The 22323-nt window shown below is 37.0% G+C and overlaps 2 protein-coding genes and 1 long non-coding RNA gene across 9 annotated transcripts in view; 1 reads left to right on the top strand and 2 right to left on the bottom strand.

The window, feature by feature from the left end:
- Window positions 1-6962: 6962 nt before the first annotated feature.
- Window positions 6963-8942, bottom strand: LOC138190888 (uncharacterized). The gene is made up of 4 exons (XR_011176966.1): window positions 8824-8942; window positions 8133-8664; window positions 7776-7873; window positions 6963-7019 (listed from the first exon to the last, which is right to left on the bottom strand). It is a non-coding gene; the product is annotated as an uncharacterized lncRNA (long non-coding RNA).
- A 1293-nt stretch (window positions 8943-10235) lies between these two features.
- On the top strand, window positions 10236-13481 carry Pef (penta-EF-hand domain containing protein peflin). 4 transcript variants are annotated; one of them, XR_006882694.2, is made up of 5 exons: window positions 10236-10367; window positions 11457-11634; window positions 12094-12372; window positions 12511-12782; window positions 12898-13481. XR_006882694.2 is itself a non-coding variant. In XM_046621712.2 (4 exons), exons 1-4 carry the CDS (start codon window positions 10356-10358, stop codon window positions 12600-12602), a joined length of 522 nt encoding a protein of 173 aa, XP_046477668.1. In that variant the 5' UTR covers window positions 10236-10355; the 3' UTR covers window positions 12603-13481. The 4 variants fall into 4 exon arrangements, 3 of the variants coding, with proteins under 3 accessions (XP_046477668.1, XP_046477666.1, XP_046477667.1); XM_046621712.2 differs by having other exon boundaries at window positions 11496-11634; window positions 12511-13481; XM_046621710.2 differs by having other exon boundaries at window positions 12511-13481.
- The window catches only part of CenG1A (Centaurin gamma 1A), a 96889-nt gene continuing 87186 nt past the window's right edge, over window positions 12621-22323 (bottom strand). For 3 of the 4 annotated variants that reach the window (XM_069135332.1, XM_069135333.1, XM_046621676.2), the window contains 6 exons: window positions 21690-21792; window positions 20412-20639; window positions 18681-18798; window positions 18000-18212; window positions 17123-17267; window positions 15799-16525 (listed from right to left, as the gene is read on the bottom strand). In XM_069135332.1, the coding sequence (XP_068991433.1) occupies window positions 16349-16525; window positions 17123-17267; window positions 18000-18212; window positions 18681-18798; window positions 20412-20639; window positions 21690-21792 (984 nt within the window). In that variant the 3' untranslated portion in view covers window positions 15799-16348. Of the gene's footprint in view, window positions 14795-15798; window positions 16526-17122; window positions 17268-17999; window positions 18213-18680; window positions 18799-20411; window positions 20640-21689; window positions 21793-22323 lie in introns of those variants that run through there. The other variant, XM_046621677.2, reaches the window with a different exon arrangement.

The following is a 22323-nucleotide window of genomic DNA, read 5'->3' as shown; positions in this document are numbered from 1 at the left end:
ATTCGTTTTTCGCGCAACCCCAAATTCGGTAGCTGTCAGTCCGCTAATAAAATTTCTCGACTTCCAGGATAAGCGCTCCGTGGTTCCTGGTTCATGTTTACAATAAATTATTTCAATTCGTTTTTCGCGCAACCCCAAATTCGGTAGCTGTCAGTCCGCTAATAAAATTTCTCGACTTCCATGATAAGCGCTCCGTGGTTTCTGGTTCATGTTTACAATAAATTATTTCAATTCGTTTTTCGCGCAACCCCAAATTCGGTAGCTGTCAGTCCGTTAATAAAATTTCTCGACTTCCAGGATAAGCGCTCCGTGGTTCCTGGTTCATGTTTACAATAAATTATTTCAATTCGTTTTTCGCGCAACCGCAAATTCGGTAGCTGTCAGTCCGCTAATAAAATTTCTCGACTTCCAGGATAAGGTTGCTGGGTGAGTAAAACACTTTTATAATATTTGATGGCAATTGTAATTATATTTCATCTGAAATATTACAAACTTGTCACGTTTACAATAAATTATTTCAATTCATTTTTCGTGCAAGCACATATTCAGTAGCTATAAATAATCTTATACAATTTATTATATTATTAATTAATTAATTAATATTCTTATAATATTTAATGGCAATTGTAATTATATTTCATCTGAAATATTACAAACTTGTCACGTTTACAATAAATTATTTCAATTCATTTTTCGTGCAAGCACATATTCAGTAGCTATGAATAATCTTGTACAATTTATTATATTATTAATTAATTGATTAATTACATTAATCCTTACACAATATTTTTGATGTGTTCCTATACTAAAAATATTCATTACTATTCCAGGTATTACCCGAGGTGGTCGGAGGTGGACGAGGAGGACGAGCTGGACGAGGAGGAGGACCAGGTGGACGAGGAGGAGGACGAGGTGGACGAGGAGGAGGCGGGGTGGGTCGTGGGAGAGGACCTCTCCTCTCCTCAGAGGAGGGGAGGGGGAGGGGCGGGGAAGGGGGAAAGGTGGGCGGGGAGGGGGAAGGGAAGGGGGAGAGGTGGGTGGGGAGGGGGAAGGGAAGGGAAGGGAAGGGAAGGGAAGGGAAGGGGAGGGGAGGGGAGGGCGGTGGGGAGGGGGAGGGAGGGAGGGAGGGAGGGCGGGAGGGCGGGAGGGAGAGGGAAGGGGCGGGCTGGCGGGCGGGCGTATTCTGCTCTATTAACTCTAACGGGCTTGCACTGACATCCGTCCTCCACTCCCTCCCTCCCTCCCTTCCCCCCCGCCCTCCCTCCCTCCCTCCCTCCCACCCTTCCCTCCCTCCCTCCCTCCCCCTCCCCACCGCCCTCCCCTCCCCTCCCCACCCCTCCCCTCCCCTTCCCTTCCCTTCCCTTCCCTTCCCTTCCCTTCCCCCTCCCCACCCACCTCTCCCCCTTCCCTTCCCCCTCCCCGCCCACCTTTCCCCCTTCCCCGCCCCTCCCCCTCCCCTCCTCTGAGGAGAGGAGAGGTCCTCTCCCACGACCCACCCCGCCTCCTCCTCGTCCACCTCGTCCTCCTCCTCGTCCACCTGGTCCTCCTCCTCGTCCAGCTCGTCCTCCTCGTCCACCTCCGACCACCTCGGGTAATACCTGGAATAGTAATGAATATTTTTAGTATAGGAACACATCAAAAATATTGTGTAAGGATTAATGTAATTAATCAATTAATTAATAATATAATAAATTGTACAAGATTATTCATAGCTACTGAATATGTGCTTGCACGAAAAATGAATTGAAATAATTTATTGTAAACGTGACAAGTTTGTAATATTTCAGATGAAATATAATTACAATTGCCATTAAATATTATAAGAATATTAATTAATTAATTAATAATATAATAAATTGTATAAGATTATTTATAGCTACTGAATATGTGCTTGCACGAAAAATGAATTGAAATAATTTATTGTAAACGTGACAAGTTTGTAATATTTCAGATGAAATATAATTACAATTGCCATCAAATATTATAAAAGTGTTTTACTCACCCAGCAACCTTATCCTGGAAGTCGAGAAATTTTATTAGCGGACTGACAGCTACCGAATTTGCGGTTGCGCGAAAAACGAATTGAAATAATTTATTGTAAACATGAACCAGGAACCACGGAGCGCTTATCCTGGAAGTCGAGAAATTTTATTAACGGACTGACAGCTACCGAATTTGGGGTTGCGCGAAAAACGAATTGAAATAATTTATTGTAAACATGAACCAGAAACCACGGAGCGCTTATCATGGAAGTCGAGAAATTTTATTAGCGGACTGACAGCTACCGAATTTGGGGTTGCGCGAAAAACGAATTGAAATAATTTATTGTAAACATGAACCAGGAACCACGGAGCGCTTATCCTGGAAGTCGAGAAATTTTATTAGCGGACTGACAGCTACCGAATTTGGGGTTGCGCGAAAAACGAATTGAAATAATTTATTGTAAACATGAACCAGAAACTACGGAGCGCTTATCCTGGAAGTCGAGAAATTTTATTAGCGGACTGACAGCTACCGAATTTGGGGTTGCGCGAAAAACGAATTGAAATAATTTATTGTAAACATGAACCAGGAACCACGGAGCGCTTATCCTGGAAGTCGAGAAATTTTATTAACGGACTGACAGCTACCGAATTTGGGGTTGCGCGAAAAACGAATTGAAATAATTTATTGTAAACATGAACCAGAAACCACGGAGCGCTTATCATGGAAGTCGAGAAATTTTATTAGCGGACTGACAGCTACCGAATTTGGGGTTGCGCGAAAAACGAATTGAAATAATTTATTGTAAACATGAACCAGGAACCACGGAGCGCTTATCCTGGAAGTCGAGAAATTTTATTAGCGGACTGACAGCTACCGAATTTGGGGTTGCGCGAAAAACGAATTGAAATAATTCATTGTAAACATGAACCAGGAACCACGGAGCGCTTATCCTGGAAGTCGAGAAATTTTATTAGCGGACTGACAGCTACCGAATTTGGGGTTGCGCGAAAAACGAATTGAAATAATTCATTGTAAACATGAACCAGGAACCACGGAGCGCTTATCCTGGAAGTCGAGTTTCACCGCGTAGCGGACCCGAAGCGCGGGATCCGGGAGGTTGAGAACCCGGTACTCGAAATACGTAGCGGACCCGAAGCGCGGGATCCGGGAGGTTGAGAACCCGGTACTCGAAATTTGCGGAGCGCGACTGTCATGCGTCCGCTCTACTGCGCGGTTCGTTCCAGACTGAGGAATTCGGCTAGCTGATTTTGAATTGGTGACGTCACTTTCTGAACGTCCGACATCCAAACTATGGTTTCGAACTTTGATACTATGTATGATGATGTATGATGTACGATGTATGATGTATGATGTATGATGTACGATGTACGATGTATGATGTGTGATGATATGATATGATGAATAATGCTTTTAGTTTTCACGTTTCACACAAGAAATACACACTTCATCTCTCCTGCCGATTCCAGACTCAAGCGGCCAGGCCCTTCGATGGTCAGCCGTTGACTGAAGATATATTTTTCAGTGAACGGGTCGGCTAATAACGCTGCCGTTCTGCGACAGTTGAATGATGAAAAATTTCGCTCGTATCTTTCAAATGTGTGTTAAAATACACTCGAAGTGTTAAGAAGCGTCGTTCTTTCTCTCACTATCACCTTTCTGGGTCTTTAAACCACTACGCAGCGTTAAATACCGTCTCATATACGAAGCATCCATTTCATCTCGTTCAAAATTAGCGCATCCGTGATGTATTAGAGTTACTCTGAATTTTTTTCCATCCGAATACTTTTCGGAAAACAATTCTGTTCCTCTACCCAACGCAGATACTTCACTTGCGACCAGCTAAAACAACGTTTCGATTCTATGCCTATGAAAATTCAAGATCGAGAGAGCAAATGAAAAGTTGTTGGAATAATTATGAATACTAATTTTATAGAATACATCGAGCGCGCGTCGAATAGAATCCCATTTCGAAATGAATAATTCTTCTCTTTTCATATCATAGCTAATCTGGTAATATAGGTAAATAGGATGGTTGGAGGTGTTCGGAAATGGTAGGACATTTCAAAAGTTAAAGTCGACGATGATCCGGTGCATCAATTTTATCGTTTATTTGATAAATTATTCCTAAATACATTGAAACATATGTATTTGTAATGAAATATCATGCAATGGGCTGTGTAAACTATAAACTATAATTTCTATCAAATAGCTGCTTTTATGTCAACAGAGCTTTGAGACTCAGTTAAGTTGGATCTCGATTTTTGCCATCGTATGTAGGACATTGGGTTACAAGAACAAATGCGAATTACGAAGAACTCCGTATTAGAGATAAGGATATTTTAGTTCAAGTATACCTATACACAGAAATCCGTATGTGAATATACTAAAACCTCTGTGTTTATTGTAAAAATCTAGTTTTAAATATGTGTAGATATGTATATACACATGCATAAGTATACATATACAAATATCCACATACATGTACATAAATAATTGCCAAGAAATTAGAAACACTCACAACTTGTCGCAAATAGAGTAAAACGTAAGGTTAATAATATACAAATTACACAAGCGCACCATAAAACGTGGCAAGGGTAATCCTAGTGCAGTGATTGTATAAACTGAAGAAATATACATTTACATATACATGATATAAATTAATAGTCTAGAAAAGAGTATTTAGAGAGCTTATCTAATTCCGATCTTGTCACAATAGATCATTAACATAATCAATATACGGTTAAAGCTGTATTAGCTACATTCACTATTAGAGATAATATTATTTCTCCATTTTTATAGTTATTTAATTTCTTGTACAACAATTTTTCAAATTTCACCGCAAAATGCCCAACGAGTTCTCGTGCTGCAAACACGAGTCAAATTACCTTACAGATGGCTTTACATTGATTTTTGCCTTCTCGCGTCGAGTTATAAATACAGAGAAATCTCAATGAGAGCGCATTCCTATAAGATTTATTGTAGTGTTATATTCGTAGCTGTACCTGTTATTCTATATTATATACTGTCCTAAATTTTAAACACACGGCACAACAATAGCTGAAAGCACAATGGCAACAAGAGAGGAGCAATTTGTGTCTTAATCAATCTTTTCTTCTTCATACGTAGCACAGCGATGTCACGTCGGAGGATATGTACTAGTGGATCACTAGGTGGGGCACAGAACTGAAACATAATTATGTTAAAAATCTTCAACATCTCTTACAGAAGGTAGGTACGTCGCCACACCTTATATACCAACAATGAATATTCATAGAGGCTATATTCATAAATACTTACAAAAGTAAGCTAATATTTCACCCGCAATTGCTTATTACTGATAACTTGATATGATAATATCCTCTTCCCAACGCTCCCCTCCCCTCACACGACCCACCCCGCCCTACCTACTTCTGCTCCTACTCCTACTCCTACTACGACGACTACTCCTATTCCTACTCCGACTACTCCTACTCCTAATCCCACTCCAACTCCTATTTCTACATCTTCCCCTGATCCTACTCCTGATGCTGATTCTACTTCATCAAATATTGTAAAAATGTTAAACTCACCGAGCACGAATCCTCGTCCTCCACCTCGTCCAGCTCGACCACCTCCAACCACCGCCAACCACCCCCGACGACCACTGCTAACCACTTCGGGTTATAACTGGAATAGTAATAAATATTTTCAGTACAAGAACACATCAAAAGTATTATGTAAGGATTAATATAATTAAATAATCTATTAATACGTAATAAATTTCATGAGCTACTAAATATGTGCTTGCACAAAAAATGAATTGAAACAATTCACTGTGTACATGACAAGTTTGAAATATTTTAGATGAAATATAATTACAATTGCCATCAGATATTATAAAAATGTTTTACTCACCGAGCATAAATCCTCATCCTCCTCCACCACCTTGTTCTCCACGTCTTCCTCGTCCTCCTTCTTGTCCACCTCAGACCACCTCGAACACCCACCGATAACGACCTCGGGTTATACATGGAATAGTAATAAATATTTTCAGTATTAGAACACATCAAAAATATTATGTAACGAATAATATCATTTTTTTATGGACAGATTTTACCAAGAAGATTATGAGAAAATTAGAAAAAATTATAGAAATTTTAGTAGCACGATGATAGCTACTGAATTACGACTTGGGCGAAATATGAATTGAAATAATTTATTGTAAACATAACAAGTTCAAAAATTTTGGATAGAATAAAATCACAATTGCCATTGAATAGTAGAAAAATGTTATACTCACCGTGCAGAAATCCTTGTTCTCTTCGTCCACCTTGTTCTCCTCGTCTTCCTTGTCCTCCGAGAGTCGAGTTTCATCAGGTAGCGGACCTGGAGCGCTGGAACCATGGAGCGCTTTTCCTGAAATTCAAGCTTCACCAGGTAGCGGACCTGGAGCGTAGAAACTACGGAGCACTTGTCCCTGAAGTCGAGTTGCACCAGGTAGCTGGAATAAATTCTTTCATGCACTATTCCGATGTAATTTTGCGAGAGAAATCGATTGGGCGAAGTCCCAATACGCTGCGATAAACGGATCATGAGTTACAGCCAAAACCGAGAACCTGTGTTTTCGACATTTTTCAGCAGGTGCTTCTTCCTTCGTAATTTCTCTCCTGTCGGTCCTACGCTCTTTTCGCTGCGTTTTCTGAGTCCCTGGGGGTCCAATTGGTCGGGTAAGGGTCATACAAATCAATTCTGAGACGGAAGATTTTTCGGTCAAAAAAAAGGAACGTTAACCCCTTTGTATTTTTGGCGAAAATTTTCGCGATTTTGAAAAGTGCTGGAATAAATTCTTTCTGGCTCTATTCCGACGTAATTTTGCGAGAGAAATCGATTGGGTGCAGTTCCAATAGGCTGCGATCAACAGATCAAAAGTTGCAGCCAATAAACGAGAACCTGTGTTTTCGACATTTTTCAGCAGGTGCTTTTTTCTTCGTATTTTCTCTCCTGTTGATCCGACGCTCTTTTTGGTGCGTTTTCTGCAATCATGGGGGTTCAATAAGCTCAGGAAAGAGTCATACAAATCGAATCTGAGACAATAGATTTTTTGACCAAAATCGTAAAAAAAAGGAAGGCTCATCCCTTCGCACTTTTAGCGAAAATTTTCGCGATTCTGAAGTGCTGGAATAAATTATTTGGTACACTATACCGACGTAATTTTGCGAGCGGGATCGATTGGGCGTAGTCCCAATACGCTACAATGAACGGATCAAAAGTTACAGCTACAAAACAGAAGATTTCCATCGTACCTCTCCTGCTGTTGATCCCACGCTCGTTTTTATACATTTTCCTAGTTTCTGAGGGTCCAATTACTCAGGAAAGGGTCATACAAATAGAATCTGAGACGAAAAATTTTCAGCTCTGCACATGAAGGAAAAAATGAGGCTAATCTCTTTGCAGTTTGGACGAAAATTTTCGCGATTTTGAAAAGTACAGCAGCAGCGCGTTAAAAGTTAAGCTCTAAAAATGGAAACTTTCGTTTGTATCTCCTTAGCTTCTAGCTTAGGGTAGGGTAGGGTAGGGCGTAGGGTAGGATACGGTAGTGTAGGGTAGTGTAGGGTAGAGTAGGGCGTAGGGTAGGGTAGGGTAGGGTAGGGTAGGGTCGGGCGTAGGGTAGGGTAGGGTACGGTATGGTAGGGTAGGGTAAGGTTGGGTTTGGTTGGGTTGGGTTCCTTCCCCTACTCCAACTCCTACTACTCTTAATCCTCCTACTCCTACTAAAATGTTAAACTCACCGAGCACAAATCCTCGTCCTCTTTCTCGTCCACCGCCGACCACCTCCAACCACCGCCAACCATCTCCTACAACCACCGACAACCACTTCGGGTTGTACCTTGAATAGTAATAAATATTTCCAGTATAAGGACACATCAAAAATATTTTGTAAGGATTACTATAATTAATTAATCAATTAATAATATAATAAATTTTATCAGCGCATTTATAGCTACTGAAGTTGTGCTTGCGCGAAAAATGAATCGAAATCATTTATTACAAACATGACAAGTGTGAAAAATTTTAGATGAAATAAAAAATTTCAGATGAAATATAATTGCAATTGCCATTAAATATCATTAAAATATTAAACTCACCAAGCACAAATCCTCGTCCTCCTCGTAAACCTTGTTCTCCGCGTCTTCCGCGTCCTCCTCCTCGTCCACCTCCGACCACCAACAACCACCGCTAATCACCTCGGGTTGTACTTCGCAGACTTATAAATGAGTGCTTGTCCCGGAAGTCAAGTATTATCAGGCAATGGATCCTGAACGCAGAAACCACGGAGCGCTTGTTGCTGAAGTCGAGTTTCACCAGGTAGCGGACTTGGAGCACAAAAACTACGGAGCTCTTGTCCTGGAAATCAAGTTTCAGCAGGTAGCGGACGTGGAGCACAGAAAATACGGAGCGCTTGTCCTGGAAGTCAAGTTTCACCAGCTAGCGGACCTGGAGCACAGAAACTACGGAGCGCTTGTCCTGGGCGTCGAGTCGCACCAGGAAGCGGACCCGGAGCGCAGCATCCAGGAGTTAGAGAACCCGGTACTCGAAATTTGCGGAGCGTGATTCTCATACGTCCGCTCTACTGCGTGGTTGTTTCCAGACTGAGGAATTCGGCCAACTGATTTTCGTCTATACAGATCAAGAGAGAAAAAATTTTGGGTGACGTCACTTTCTGAACATCCGAACATCCAAAATTTGGTTTCGAACTTTAATACTATGTATGTATGATGTATGATGGTATGATGTATGATGATTTTAGTTTTCACATTTCAGACAAGAAATGCGCACCTTATATTTCCTGCCGGTTCCAGACTCAAGCGGCTAGGCCCTTCGATGGTCAGCCGTTGACTGAAGATATATTCTTCAGTTAATAGGTTAGCTAATAACGCTGCCGTTCTGCGACAGTTCGATGATAACAATTTTTGCTCACACCTTTCAAGTGTGTGATGAAGTAGACTCGTTTTCTCTCTCCCTATCAAAAAAAAAAATCGTCCACAATCACCTTTTTAGCCTTTTAAAAATTAGTACTTGGTAAGTAAGACAATGGTAATAATTGATACTCTCATCAAATAAATTGATATTGTATTGCATTGTTCATAGGAGTAAAACTTATAAAATTTATTTATTAAAAAAACCGATTGTTAAGAAAAATAATCTAGTCGGTCGATTAATAGAGTTTAAAAAATAATAGACTGTACTCGATTAATCAAGTTCGAAAAATAATCGACTGTTCTTGCTTAATCGGGCAAAAATAATCGAATTAATTGCAAATCGATTATTTTTGACCAATGCCCAGATTTTCAGATGGTCTGGATTTTTTATATGTTGTAGATCTTGGCATTATGAACAAGTCTCCATGAGTATGACCTTCCGCTATGAACAGTTTGGGAGCTAGAAAAATACTCATCCTATACCCAGTATTCCTTTGTGCAAGAAAATCGACCAAAAAAAATTATTATTTCTTATTTATAAAATTTAGGCCCGTAACCGGACATGACTACTTGAAGTCTATGGACTCGTCCCCTTCTTCAACCTCAATTGAAATCGGCCACCCGCCGTAGACTTTTTAATTTTGTTTTCTGCTCGGTGATAAGCACACGATCGGTAGTGCAAAGGGTTGCACATCCAATCCCGTGCGTCGTAAAATTCCTACGGATATCGAACATGTCAGAATGTATGTAAATCTTTGAACAGTAATGTTCATTAATGCCTCCCTTTTCTGGCTAACTTGTTTGCGGTCCGAAACAAAATGCGAATTTTATTTTATACGGATTGTGTAACAGTGACTGGCAATGCAGCTGACGCGAGAAAATCACTGACCTTTCGAGAAAGTGGTTGTATTGGTATACATACCTATACATAATTCGTATTAGAACTCGCATTTTGTTTCGGACCGAAAATAAGGTAGCCGAAAAGAGAAGACATAAGTCCGTGGCATTTATAAACATTACTAAATACATGCATACCTGGGTAAAATATTCACCTACGATCACATAGAATTTATCTGCATAGTCGTAAATTTGTGTAATGAATGCGCGTATTGTGTCCATTGTTTTATATAGCCTAGGGACTCTATCTGGTCCTAGTGCTTGCCGCGTATGGCAGCAAAGAATGCATGACTGTGTGGTCTTGTCATTCATTCGTCGCGTCGAGTTCGCCTTTCTCTCCACCTCCATGAACTACTCGTGGTTTAGATGCCGTATTGCGTAATTTACGTCAGAGGAGTACTTCATCACTGATATATATATATATACTCCTTTCCTGTTTTCATTCCGCAAGTAGCTGCGAGTGTACGCGATCGCGTTATATTTCAACCAATTATGGCTTATTCGGTAAGCTATTTTGTTTGTAAAAATAATAAAACTTCTGTTAGATTTACATTGACGTATTAAGTAATCACTTCACTTGAACACACTTATTGTTTTTCTTCACATTGTTCAGTGTTCATAGTTTATGATATTTTAGTTACAATTGTACGCTTCGTTACTCATAATTCATATCCGCTTGAGGTTGAGGTTGAACAATTTGACTTTTGTATTTTGGGTTAAATCAAGCTTTGGTGTGTTATCTTGGTGAACACTGATATACAGTATAATGCATTCATAATATTTATAATTTTAACTATGTACATATTTCATTTTGATCACGACAATGTTGCTGATATACTATAACATCATGGTGTTGAAGTTCCAATAATAAACAACGTACCTGTAGTTTGAATCGATCAAGCTTGATTGTAAGGAGTTCCGCTACTATACTGATAGTTTAGTGCCGCTTTAAGCCAAAGTTTTGCTATTTTTGATCACTAAATAGCTGACCAAGGTACTTATTTTGTAACCTCAAGGTGCGTATTTTGCAGTTTCTGGGTAGTCAACAACGCTAAAACAACAGTTTACTTTAGGATGAATCAGACAGGCATGCTGCTTCACCATCGCTACAATCCATTAGTTTTAGCATTGTTTGCTGTGTTGGGACTGTAAAGTTACAGAATAAGTAACCACATTTTCTTCACCTCTTGGAAACTTATATTTGGAAAAAAACATCACGCAATATTGTTATATGAATCTTGTTGATGAAAATAGCCAAAGTTTTGTCCCATATTAAGTGGTTTTAGTTTTAATCTTGAGGCAAAGTATCTGTTTGTGATTGTATTTTAAATATGCAATTGAATTGAGGTATGAATATAAGTTCGACTTTCATTGTAACCTCACATTTGACAGTAAATTCAAACTTCGCATCTCAAATGTAAAGATTTTATGAAAGTTGGTAGGTTTGTAATTTTGTTGTCTGCCTCAACTGGGCAATTGATTCTTGTATTTTTTATATTTAGATTTCATTTCGATCATCAAATTTTGTTCATGGTTCTAAGCATTTCATCAGCCTCATACATATGACAATACTGACAAAGAAAACAATTAAAGCAGGGTGCTACTTTCGGTTCAACGCAAGGTCATATCCAGGTCAGTCCGGAGATTCAAAAATGGTTCGCAACACTTGATCGAGATCACAGTGGTCGGATAACAGCTACTGAATTAAAGAGTGCCTTAGCAAATGGACAAGGGAGCACTTTTTCTGACACAGCTTGCAAGCTGATGATTGGTATGTCCGTAAATATAATTATTTTCTCCTAATTACAGATACCAATAGATTTATATTGAAACCACGACCCTTCGAAACTCCTTTTTCTCAATACTTCCTACTTATGGGTACAATTATCGCTTGGTGAAAGATTAATTTCTTTCTAGAAAAAAAAAGAACTATTTCAATTGTGATAAGATTGGAAAAATAAATATTGGCTCAAGAGTTAGATAGGTCGTGATACGGCGTATTAAGGACATCCCACTCAGACAGTAAACCTGTAAAAAAGAATTACATATGAAAAGAAACAATGATTCAATTTTACATAAAAAATTTACGAAAATATCACCAAATGTGAAGTTGAATATTTCATTAGCATAATCTTATCCGTGACAGAGCATGCGAAATTCAGTAACTGAAATTTACATTCTTATTTTAGACATTTACCTTGTTATTGATATTTTTATTTGATTTTGATAGGAATGTTCGACAAGGAAAAGAAGGGTACGATAGATATGCAAGAATTCCAAGCCTTATTTAACTATGTTAATGCATGGCTCGGTGTATTTCGAGGTTTTGACCATGACAACTCTGGAAGCATTCAGGAGAGTGAGCTATCAGCTGCTCTAACGCAGATGGGTTATAGATTTAGCCCTGAGTTTATAAAATTCCTTATACAGAAGAGTGATTTTAATCAACACCAATCCATCAGTATTGATCAGTTCATTGTTTTATGTGTACAAATTCAAAGGTTTACAGGTAACGTTTATCATTTCTGCATAAAATAAATTTTATTTGATTAATTGTAAGACAGACATTGTCAAAATATTTTATCCAGTATTCCTGATAAAAGCCATATTATAGTAAATCTTTTCATAATTTCTTATCATATTTCAGAGGCATTCAGGCAAAGAGATGCTCAACAGAGTGGCACAATATCGATCGCCTTTGAAGATTTCTTGAGCGTGGCTCTCAACTGCAGTGTTTGAGAATTTTTGAATCCAATACTAATTGCAAATAATATTTCTCATTGCATTTGCACATTAACCTGTATATTGTTCTACGTGACCAACACATTACCCGAATTCTATCTATTCGACAGATGAAAATTTTCCAAAACCAGGCAGTTTGCTGCGCTGGAAAAACAAGCTTATTCATTCAAAATAAATGTAAATAACACTTTGTTAACGATAAAACGTCGTAAGCTAATTTTTTGGCATTCCAAATGATTACAAAACGTGTTTGACTGCAACTATTTCAACTAACTTATCGAAATTTTCCAAGGTCGAGCGACCATTTCTGAGATTCAAGGATCACTAATCAGCTCTGACTTGAGAACTATGAAGTATGGTGTATGGCATCCAGTACAATGCTTCGCTTAGCCAAGTAGAAAGAAGAAGAAGAGAGCTTTGCGATATTCCACACGCAATTGTTTGATAATCAGTCAACAAACTCTTAGCATAGTCGGTATATATGTCTATATCTCCATACTTGATCCTAGCCCTCCATATCTGATTAGGCTGGGAGGGACGGATCTACTGTGCGTATGCACGGACCGTGCTGAAAAGCGGATCAATTCCTTCAAATTGGCCATTCTGAATTGCATGTTTCTCAACTTCTAAGTCGTTGGCTTATTCGAATTAGCTACATTAATTATTTTTTGTAAGAAGATGAGAGAAAAATACTCTATAATTTCGTATTTCTAATATTAAGGATGTTATAAACAAAACTGGTATTATCCGCAATAGTAACTGTAGCGACTCATTCGTTTCCTGAGAACAATGATGCATAATCATAACATGTGACAGTGATATGTGATCGTCTATGTATTTGTTTATACCTATGAATAAATACATTTTCACAAAGAAGCTTAGTACTACCTTATTACATCTGAAATCTATTGGTCATATTAGTTTCATAATGTGTGCTCTCTGTGTTTGCTAGAATTTATATTGCAGGTATCTTCCCCCGAAATTTTCAGAAACTGTAACTGGTTTCTTTTTGTCATAGAAGAAAAACTTAGTTTTATGTTTGGGGTTTTCGTAGTATTAATTTCTGAACATGTAGAGTCTAGGAATAAAAATTCAGAAGTGATACTTAACTTCTACATTTAGGTGGGTACTGGCTCGCCTATCAATGCTAAACTGTACTTTCTATGTGAAAAAGACTTTTAGTCCGTAAAATTTATAATATATGGATCAATGAATGAACAATTGAGTGGATTCGTAATTGCGTTTTATCCCTGATAGTTCTGACGAGTAGTCGTCGAACTCACGGGTTGAATTAGACCTTGAACTAAACAGTATCGTCTTTTAGGCGTAATTACACATAGCATATTTGTTTGTATCTTTATGTCTTGTCACTTTAATTCTATTCGTCACCTTGTTGAGCTGCTACACACAGGTATTAAAACACTTGCGCTAGCATTAAGGCATATTTAATAAACTGTACTAGATTGGGTCTGAAACTGTGTCTATGACTATTCAATTTTTTTACTTACCTCTATGAAAATTTTGTGCATTTTCATGTGTTTCGGACGTAACTTTAACACTGGTTAATTGATACCGTCAAATCCTTTGTGGCTTCAATAAAAAATAATTCGCATCAATAAAATATAATTTTTTCGCCACCCGCAAAGAAATATTTTGTTGAATTGATTATACCCCTTTGTACCCATAATTCTCATTATCTTGTACCACACTGGTATAAATCACTCGTTACCGCTGAACCCACCGGAGAATATTGTAGAAAATGATGACTCTGATTCGGTTTGTAGGATTCTGAATTAACCGCCGTTTCTCATGCACAGTAAGTGGTAGGTTTGCAGAAATCGTTGGCGCAGAAGCCCGTCAGCAGCTTATTCACAGGTGATGATATTCTCTTTTTCTAAATGAGCTTAACTACCCGATGCAGTTTATGATGCACAAATCGGCAAGAAAACTCATTTCATAAATGCTACTTTATCTTTCAAATAAGCAAGTGTTATTTTCTTCATCACTTCTACTCGATCTACAATATCAGTCGTGATCGGCAAAGACTTACAGTTTATTTAATTAAAGTAATGAAAACGTTGGATGGCGTAAAATACTATAGTCCTTCAAATAACTTTCGTGGTCCTTTATGCAATCAGAATTAGTCCATGACCAATCAGAGAGCGTGAGACTCAGTGGGTGTGAAAAAGCTGAAAGTAAAAAATACAAAATCGATGCTGGTAAGAATTTGCAGCCGAGTAATTTTACTGGGATCATATGAAACCAATCCCCACATTGTAATATGAAACCTGACTCATTTGGTCCTTATGTGATCTAATCATTACTAAAAATATCATATAAAAAACTTTCGTGATTTATATCTTCGTTTGTCGTAGAATTCATGTATTGAAATCAGTTAAAAATAAATACTACTGTACTGTAGCAACTTTTTACGAAATATAAAATATACGTTGTACCATCTGTGCACGTTATATATACCAAAGCAAAAGTGAGGGAGTCATGTTTAGTGACTAAATTATTTAAAATATGGAATATAGTATTTTTAATAAGTCAATATCAATCAACCAGCTTAATTGAAGTTTCTGATTTCCGGCGTCCCAAATCAAGTTTACCTCGTTATATTTACGACTATTCTACTCGGTACATTGCTTTATTTTCTCTCTTTTTCAAACTGCTAAAAAACAGACATGTCTTGCTCGTGCATTCTTCAAGCATCACGGACAATCAATTCCACAGTGGGAACGGTCCGTAAATAATCCCGATTTGACCGTGGTTGTACTTAACGCCGTAACTTGACAATAATTCTGAAATAGTAGTATTAGCAACTACCAAGACTTGTACCATCAAATCAGTTAACCTTCAGGTGTAATGGGATTAATGGTTTTGATAGGAGCATTAAACGAGAAAAATTTCGTAGCTGAGGAATGTGCTAAACCTTGAAAATGGGCTATCATCATACAGTAATATGCAGCAAGCATTTTTCATCAATTGATAATAACTTCCTAAACTGGTTCTCAATTACAACTAATTTAATTCGGATGTTTCGGAAAACGCTTGCACATATCCTTAAACGATTCAACTCTTGTAACGGTGCTCTTCCATCACAACCAATAATCCTGTTATCCTTATTCTTCGGCATACACGAATAGTTATTCGACAATGAACGAGACTTTCAAATCTCCATCGTGCTCTATTGAATTTTTTACAATTTATTTTTAAAAAGGAATCGTGCCCAAAGACACGAAAAATTGAATTTAACATAAAAAAATAGTTTTTTCCGCATTCACTGCTTTCTATCGAATATGAAAAATTTATGATTAAAATTACGAGTCATAATTAGAAATAACATAATAATTTGTTTTTGGAATGAAATTGTCTAAAATTATTCAAAAATTGAAAATGTACGGAATTTAATCATTCGTATTTTACCTAAGAGCGAGACAAAAATTCCAAATAATTTACTAGTGCAATTTTAATCTCCGTCAGTACTATGTTATAAAAAAAAATCCAATATTGGAAATCGCGACGAATTGGAATTTATCGCATTGGCGTGGATTACCTCATTTATATCTACAAATATACTTTGTATATATATTTATATCTATTAATTAATTGTAGAATGTTACTAATTAATTTTTTTACTTATACACAAAACCCGTTAAAGTATTTTGTAGTGTACAATAAGTACATGATAACTGTGTCATAAAATGTGATAATCTTAATCGAGTGAGGTGTTAGAATGTTTAATACTGGACAGTTTCGGAATCATCAACACCGGAGATACTTGCTTGTTCTAAAACCTCCAGAAGTTTTTGCATTTCCATTGAATCGGAAGAATTGTCGATTGTCCTTTCGAGAGCTTGCACATAAGACATACAAGTTCGTCCTTCATGGTCTAAACTATGAGGATTTGCTTTTTGCTGAAATATAATATATAGAAGATAAGATCATTTTATAAATCTTAAACCTATGATAACTTTTCTTACAGTGGGAGAAATTTCTAGTTTTGGTAACAATACAGTCCTGGACTATTTACATTTCTCTATCATGATCGGAAAATGTGGTTGTGGGTTCTGAATGAAAATTAGTTTTGTAACTTCAATCAAAACATCTAGTTGCTTTCTATTCCTTTTGATTGTGATCACTCATGTCCTACTTTCTTGAAATTATCGCAATAATTTGATGGTGGTGGAACAATAAATTGATGTTAAGGCCCTATTTAACTGAAAAAAATTTCGTTAGCTAAATAGATAGATTCATTGTTGCAATATCCAAAAAATATAGCATTGACAACTATAATTACACCGAATAGTTACTTGTACCACATTTTCTTATAATTCCGATAACATTTAAGTTACTATTGCAATGATTCTCAAGTTACACAAATTTTCTAGCAACTATATCAAATACAATTTTTCTCAATGATATCTATTAAGAAAAAAATCTTTGTAAAAATATTAGCACTAGTTCGACCAGTGTTGCACTTTGTTCTTAAAAAATTTCGTAATTTGGCTCACCCATATTAACAATTGAGCCATTGCAAGATTTCCAGTTGCGCAAGCAAGATGAAGTGGTGTTCGAAGATCTTCAGCGCTGACAGAAATATTTATATCTTCGCAGGTACATCGCGCCAGGCATAAAGTAAATGCTCGTGTGTCGCCCCTTAATAAATGAGATACGTAACGTGTTATATTTGTAACGTTACAATTTTTTTTTAAATTCGTTCACAATAAATCAACAAGACTTCATTAGTTACAAGGTTTACATGGATCAATTCACATCAAATGGATCAGTAGTTGGACATTGTCACCTCCGATTTTAACCAAATTTGCATGTAATCAAACGTTGGGAATTTTCACTTTACCTTAGTTGAATAATGAATACTTAGTGTTTGGTGTAAAGAGTTGATGTGGCGATTTGGGAAGGTTTAGCAAACTAATTAACTGACTATGACTGCTGCGAGTGATTATAACAACATACAATATTAATAACAATTTGAAGTTGGTTCCTTCACCTTGTGGACGAAGATATTGCCAGTGTATGACATTGTCGCCCAATAGAGTTTAATTATTTTAGGCATATTCAATCGGTCACTTACCCTGCCTCAAGTTTTAGCGTTTCTTCTCAGTATGTATACATACATATGCATAATAAAAAGTAAAAAATAGTTCGTATGGTTCCGATTAAATTTGAAACAAACACTGTTTGAAGATCGGAAATTGCGAAATCCATCCACCGACCGATGAGACGTGGAATAACCCACACATAAAAGACCTAGATCAACTTGTACATTGGCTAGTCTTATTGATTCCGAATACACGAAACTAAATATAGTTAGCAAATTCGAATGTAAAGAATTGTATCACATGAGCAAGATAACGTTGAAGTACATACCGACAAATAGAATCAATCAATAATTTTCCCAATGAAATATTAGGATTGATAGGCGGTAAAAAAGCTTTTTCCTCGTATTTCCATCTAATCCATTGTTCCTTATCTTCTCTAGGAGATTCAGAATTCGGCTTTTGCTTACCATTCAGACAATATTCCCAAACACTATTTGCTATGTCATTACCTAATGCTAACATCACGCTCAGTTGTCCGGACCTAGAAAATTATGAAGTGAATGTATTTACTTGGTGCTATGCGATTTTCAAAAGTACCAAATTGACATCTGCATTGGCTTCGATTATAATTTTAAAACGTAAGTCATTAAAGTCCATTAAATTCATGTTCAAAGTTTTGGGAGTGTCGTATTTGTGAAACTGTTTCAGAGCTCAGTAAAAAATAGATTGTCGAAATAACATATAACGGATACCAGTACGAATTATGAAATTTTTATGGAATATGTAATATTATGTTAATATATAATATGTGCCTAACATAATATCAAGGCATAACCAACCTCTAATAACTGATAGAAGGCTTAGAGCAGGCAAGAATGTTGCGCAACTACAAAAATGATGACACTCTTAAGAATTTCGAATTAAATTATTATTTTTTTTTTTAACTTTGTTCTATACCTATAACTAGGCCAATGAGATTAACGAATACGATAACATATTATATACTCACGACCAATCATCTAAGTCAAGAGATCTGACTTTCGAGATATGAGACCCTAAATTTCTATGTATTCCTGAACACTCGATACACATTAACACTCCCATGTTAAGGCTTGCCCAGTCGGGGTCTGGAAATAAATTTTATAGGTTTTATCTTATTTTAAACATTCAACTTATACTTTGGTTATGCAGGTACGTACATTTTATGCCAACAGAAAATTATTTAGACGCTGAGGGATAAATGTAAACTCTGGTTAATTAGAGTGTTTCATTGTATAATTTGTACACTTTTGAGAAAAAAAACAATGTTAGCTCTCTGTAACTTCTTGTATACTAAATTTCTATTTTAATCACATCTCTGTCACACCAATTACTTCGCGATTACATATTTTACTTTGTTATGTCGAACTATTCGAAGGGGATAAGATGTTTCAATACCCATTCGAGTCGCAAAATTTATCAGTGACGTTCCCATCACGTTTATGGGGAGAAGACCGCGGAAAACTATGAATACATAGGTTCATTTTTATTCTAAGGTCAGAAATTTGAAAAATGGTCTACGTTGTGTTGTTCGGGTTTTGACACTTTTACAGGTAACAGAATTTTCTACGAGATTGAATTTTGTACTTTATTATGACGTTGTTTATTACACGAAACAATAAATCCCTGCTCCCAGAAAAATGTATACGTTGAGGTAAATAAATTTTACTCGTGAGAAAGAAAAAAGGTAAATATAAACGAATGGACATAATTTCTCTTTGCCGGTACATACATTATCAACTTATAATCATTTTTTATTGGTGAAAAAAATGTTTATCTGCGACCAATTCAACTAAATTGTTAGAAGTCTTGAGAATGTAAGTTGGTAAATATGTATCAGCCCAATGATGTACCGTTCTATCCTACATTGTACAGGTATGATATTTTCGTATAGGTAGCGAATTATAATGCAGAAAGAGGTTGAGAACGTCTCTGAAATGTATACTGATTGTGAGCTGTAGCTTAGTGAGCGAGGCTTCGTAGAGGACGGAGCGCCGTGCGGGACGCCTTTTGTTCGGACAGAATATTATGTTACATTCCTAATGTGGAAAGTGGGCGATTTTCGGCGGATGTGAAGTTTGTAGCGTGCATCGCCAGATATCACCCATCCGCACATGTGAGACATGCAATTTTCTCAATGCCAGTGAAGGAAAGTTTGATTTGAGAAGGAATCGAATGTAACATAATAATTTACAAGAAGTACATCGAGGGCAATCAAGAGATCCAGAAGCATAGGTACGACTTTATGAAACCCAATCTGAACACAGAAACTTCTGGTTGAACTTAGCCCAATGACGTAATTGGCAGCGAAAAAAACAATTTTGTGAAATCATCTAGAATCTTTGAAATCACATGAAACCTCTGAGATCTTGTGAAATCCCTTGGAATGCTACGAATTCTTGTGGAATAATTTAGGGTCACTGAAATATTTTCAAATTATGCAATCTTGAAGTTATAACCCCTTGGTCAGTTTCGTATGAGAATGAATAAACATCTTGTTATACATGCAGGGCTTGTATCATCTTTACCCCAAGCTGTCTTTATACCCAATTGGTAAGCTCTTTCTTTTTTTTCACTTTCTATCACGGGGTTCAGCTGAAAGCGAGACGCGGTAGAGCTCATGAGTTCGTACTAGGCAACCCTCAACTATATATATCATAATGAAGCATAACTTATTTAGTTTATATAGGTCAGTACTTACTTGGTGCACCACAATCGACACACGCGTCGTTACCGGAAATCTTGTATTTAATACAATGCATTTTGAAGGCATCTGTCTCATTCTTTTTATCCGTATCACTATTTTGCAAGCTAGACAAAATTTGTTGCTCGATAGCTAGTATCCAGCTATCCCTATCGTCTGCATTATTTGCCTCGAAGTGCCATGTTTTGTTTTCCAGGGAGATAATGGAAAACTCAAAGCTGTCTTCTGTAATTAAGATCATTACGGAGATAAACAAAAAACAGCATTTAAATAACCTCATTAGCGTGCAAAAGATGATCGTAGATATTCAAGTAAAATCAGTGATATTCCTTGTCGGGATTCAACAGCAAAGTCACCAACATTCAAAGTTTCATATGAGAAGTAGCGAAGGCGTCACGGAAAGCATGTAAAATTGGGGCTAAGAGACTCACGCTCAATGTCACAGTGCGTAAAATTGAGTTATTCGAAAGTTCGCATCATCTAAAAGAAAACCACTCTCGTGAAATATAACATTTCAATTGTACGTATGAGCCAACGTTACTTTTTCACACTGTTTGGAAATGAAGCACTTTATGCACGCTCCACAGACTTCCGAAATCGAACTTTCTAAGCACGTGTTGGAAAAATCATATTTTGATATCATGACTCTGGTAGCATATTCTTCTATATATCATGACGCGTCTAACGAACATGCAACTTTTGATCAATCTCAGCAAGTAACACCTTGTGAGATTTACTTCTCAGCGTGCGAATTGATGCGTCGGTTAAACAGTCTACAGTCTGTGTCAAGACAGTTCTGATCATGGTTTTCAAGCGCTTTACAATTGCTCATAGTTACAAAAATGACTAGAGAACAGTGTACTGGTTAGAATTAGTATTGCCACACATGATCTACGTGAAAAATGACTAAATGCAGAATACAAATTAAAAATATACTTCTTGTCCAAAATCGTGGTATGTCGCTGAAATCGTTCGATATAGAATTCGAAAAAAAATGAATGGTTTATACCACGGACAGGATCTTTCGTACAATATCTCGTGTATTTGTTTTGCCGCAGGCACTACTGAACTCTACAAATTGCTAACTATCCGCTCTTCTGTAGGGTGTGATTTCTCATTGGTTCTACTTTGGGTCTAAATAGGATTGTATTTTGGCCTTCAGCATGAAGATACTTCACAAGGACTTTCATAGTTTCATGTCTGACTGTTGAAACACTAAGTATTCCAAATATCTCGTAAGTTCAAATTAATTGAGTTTGAATGTTTCTTTTATACCTTGAGCTACTGTAGCTTTGGACCCCTTCGGAGTTTTCCCAGGCACTTTAACAGTTACGTATTGAAGTAAGATCTCTTTCCCATTAGAATCGTTCATGTAATCCTGAAAAACATAACAGATTGAATCCACCAAACCAAATCAAATGATATGAACACTCTACTTCAATTTGTTTTTTTTTTCAATCATCAAACTAATCTACAATAATTCATACCTGTAAACAACTAAAGCAAAATGATATATTGTATAGGGGAGACCGGGGCAAAGCAGGTATCCAAATACTAAGTAGGACTTAAAAAATCAAATATCAATTTACGCCGCATGCTTTACGATGGATATCGTAATTGGTACCTTTAAGAAACCCAATATTTTTGCAAAATGCATGTGTGCATGCATAATTCATATAAACCTAACCTGCAGAATGCACACTTTGCTCTGCACATGAGACAAAATTGACAAGTCTCTGTAACAAAATGATGACGATTAAAAAAATTCAATTCACACTCTTGTTCATGTGTATCTGAAATGGTGCACATAAAACTTAAAAATGATTTAAAGAGGTCATTTTTATTATCATTAACATTTATTGCACAGTTTTCAAATCTATTACACAGTTTAGAAGTTTTAGCTGATGAA

Source organism: Neodiprion pinetum, chromosome 4, assembly GCF_021155775.2.
Source record: "Neodiprion pinetum isolate iyNeoPine1 chromosome 4, iyNeoPine1.2, whole genome shotgun sequence".
Classification (NCBI taxonomy): Eukaryota; Metazoa; Arthropoda; class Insecta; order Hymenoptera; family Diprionidae; genus Neodiprion; species Neodiprion pinetum.
This window is presented reverse-complemented; position numbering and strand designations above follow the sequence as displayed.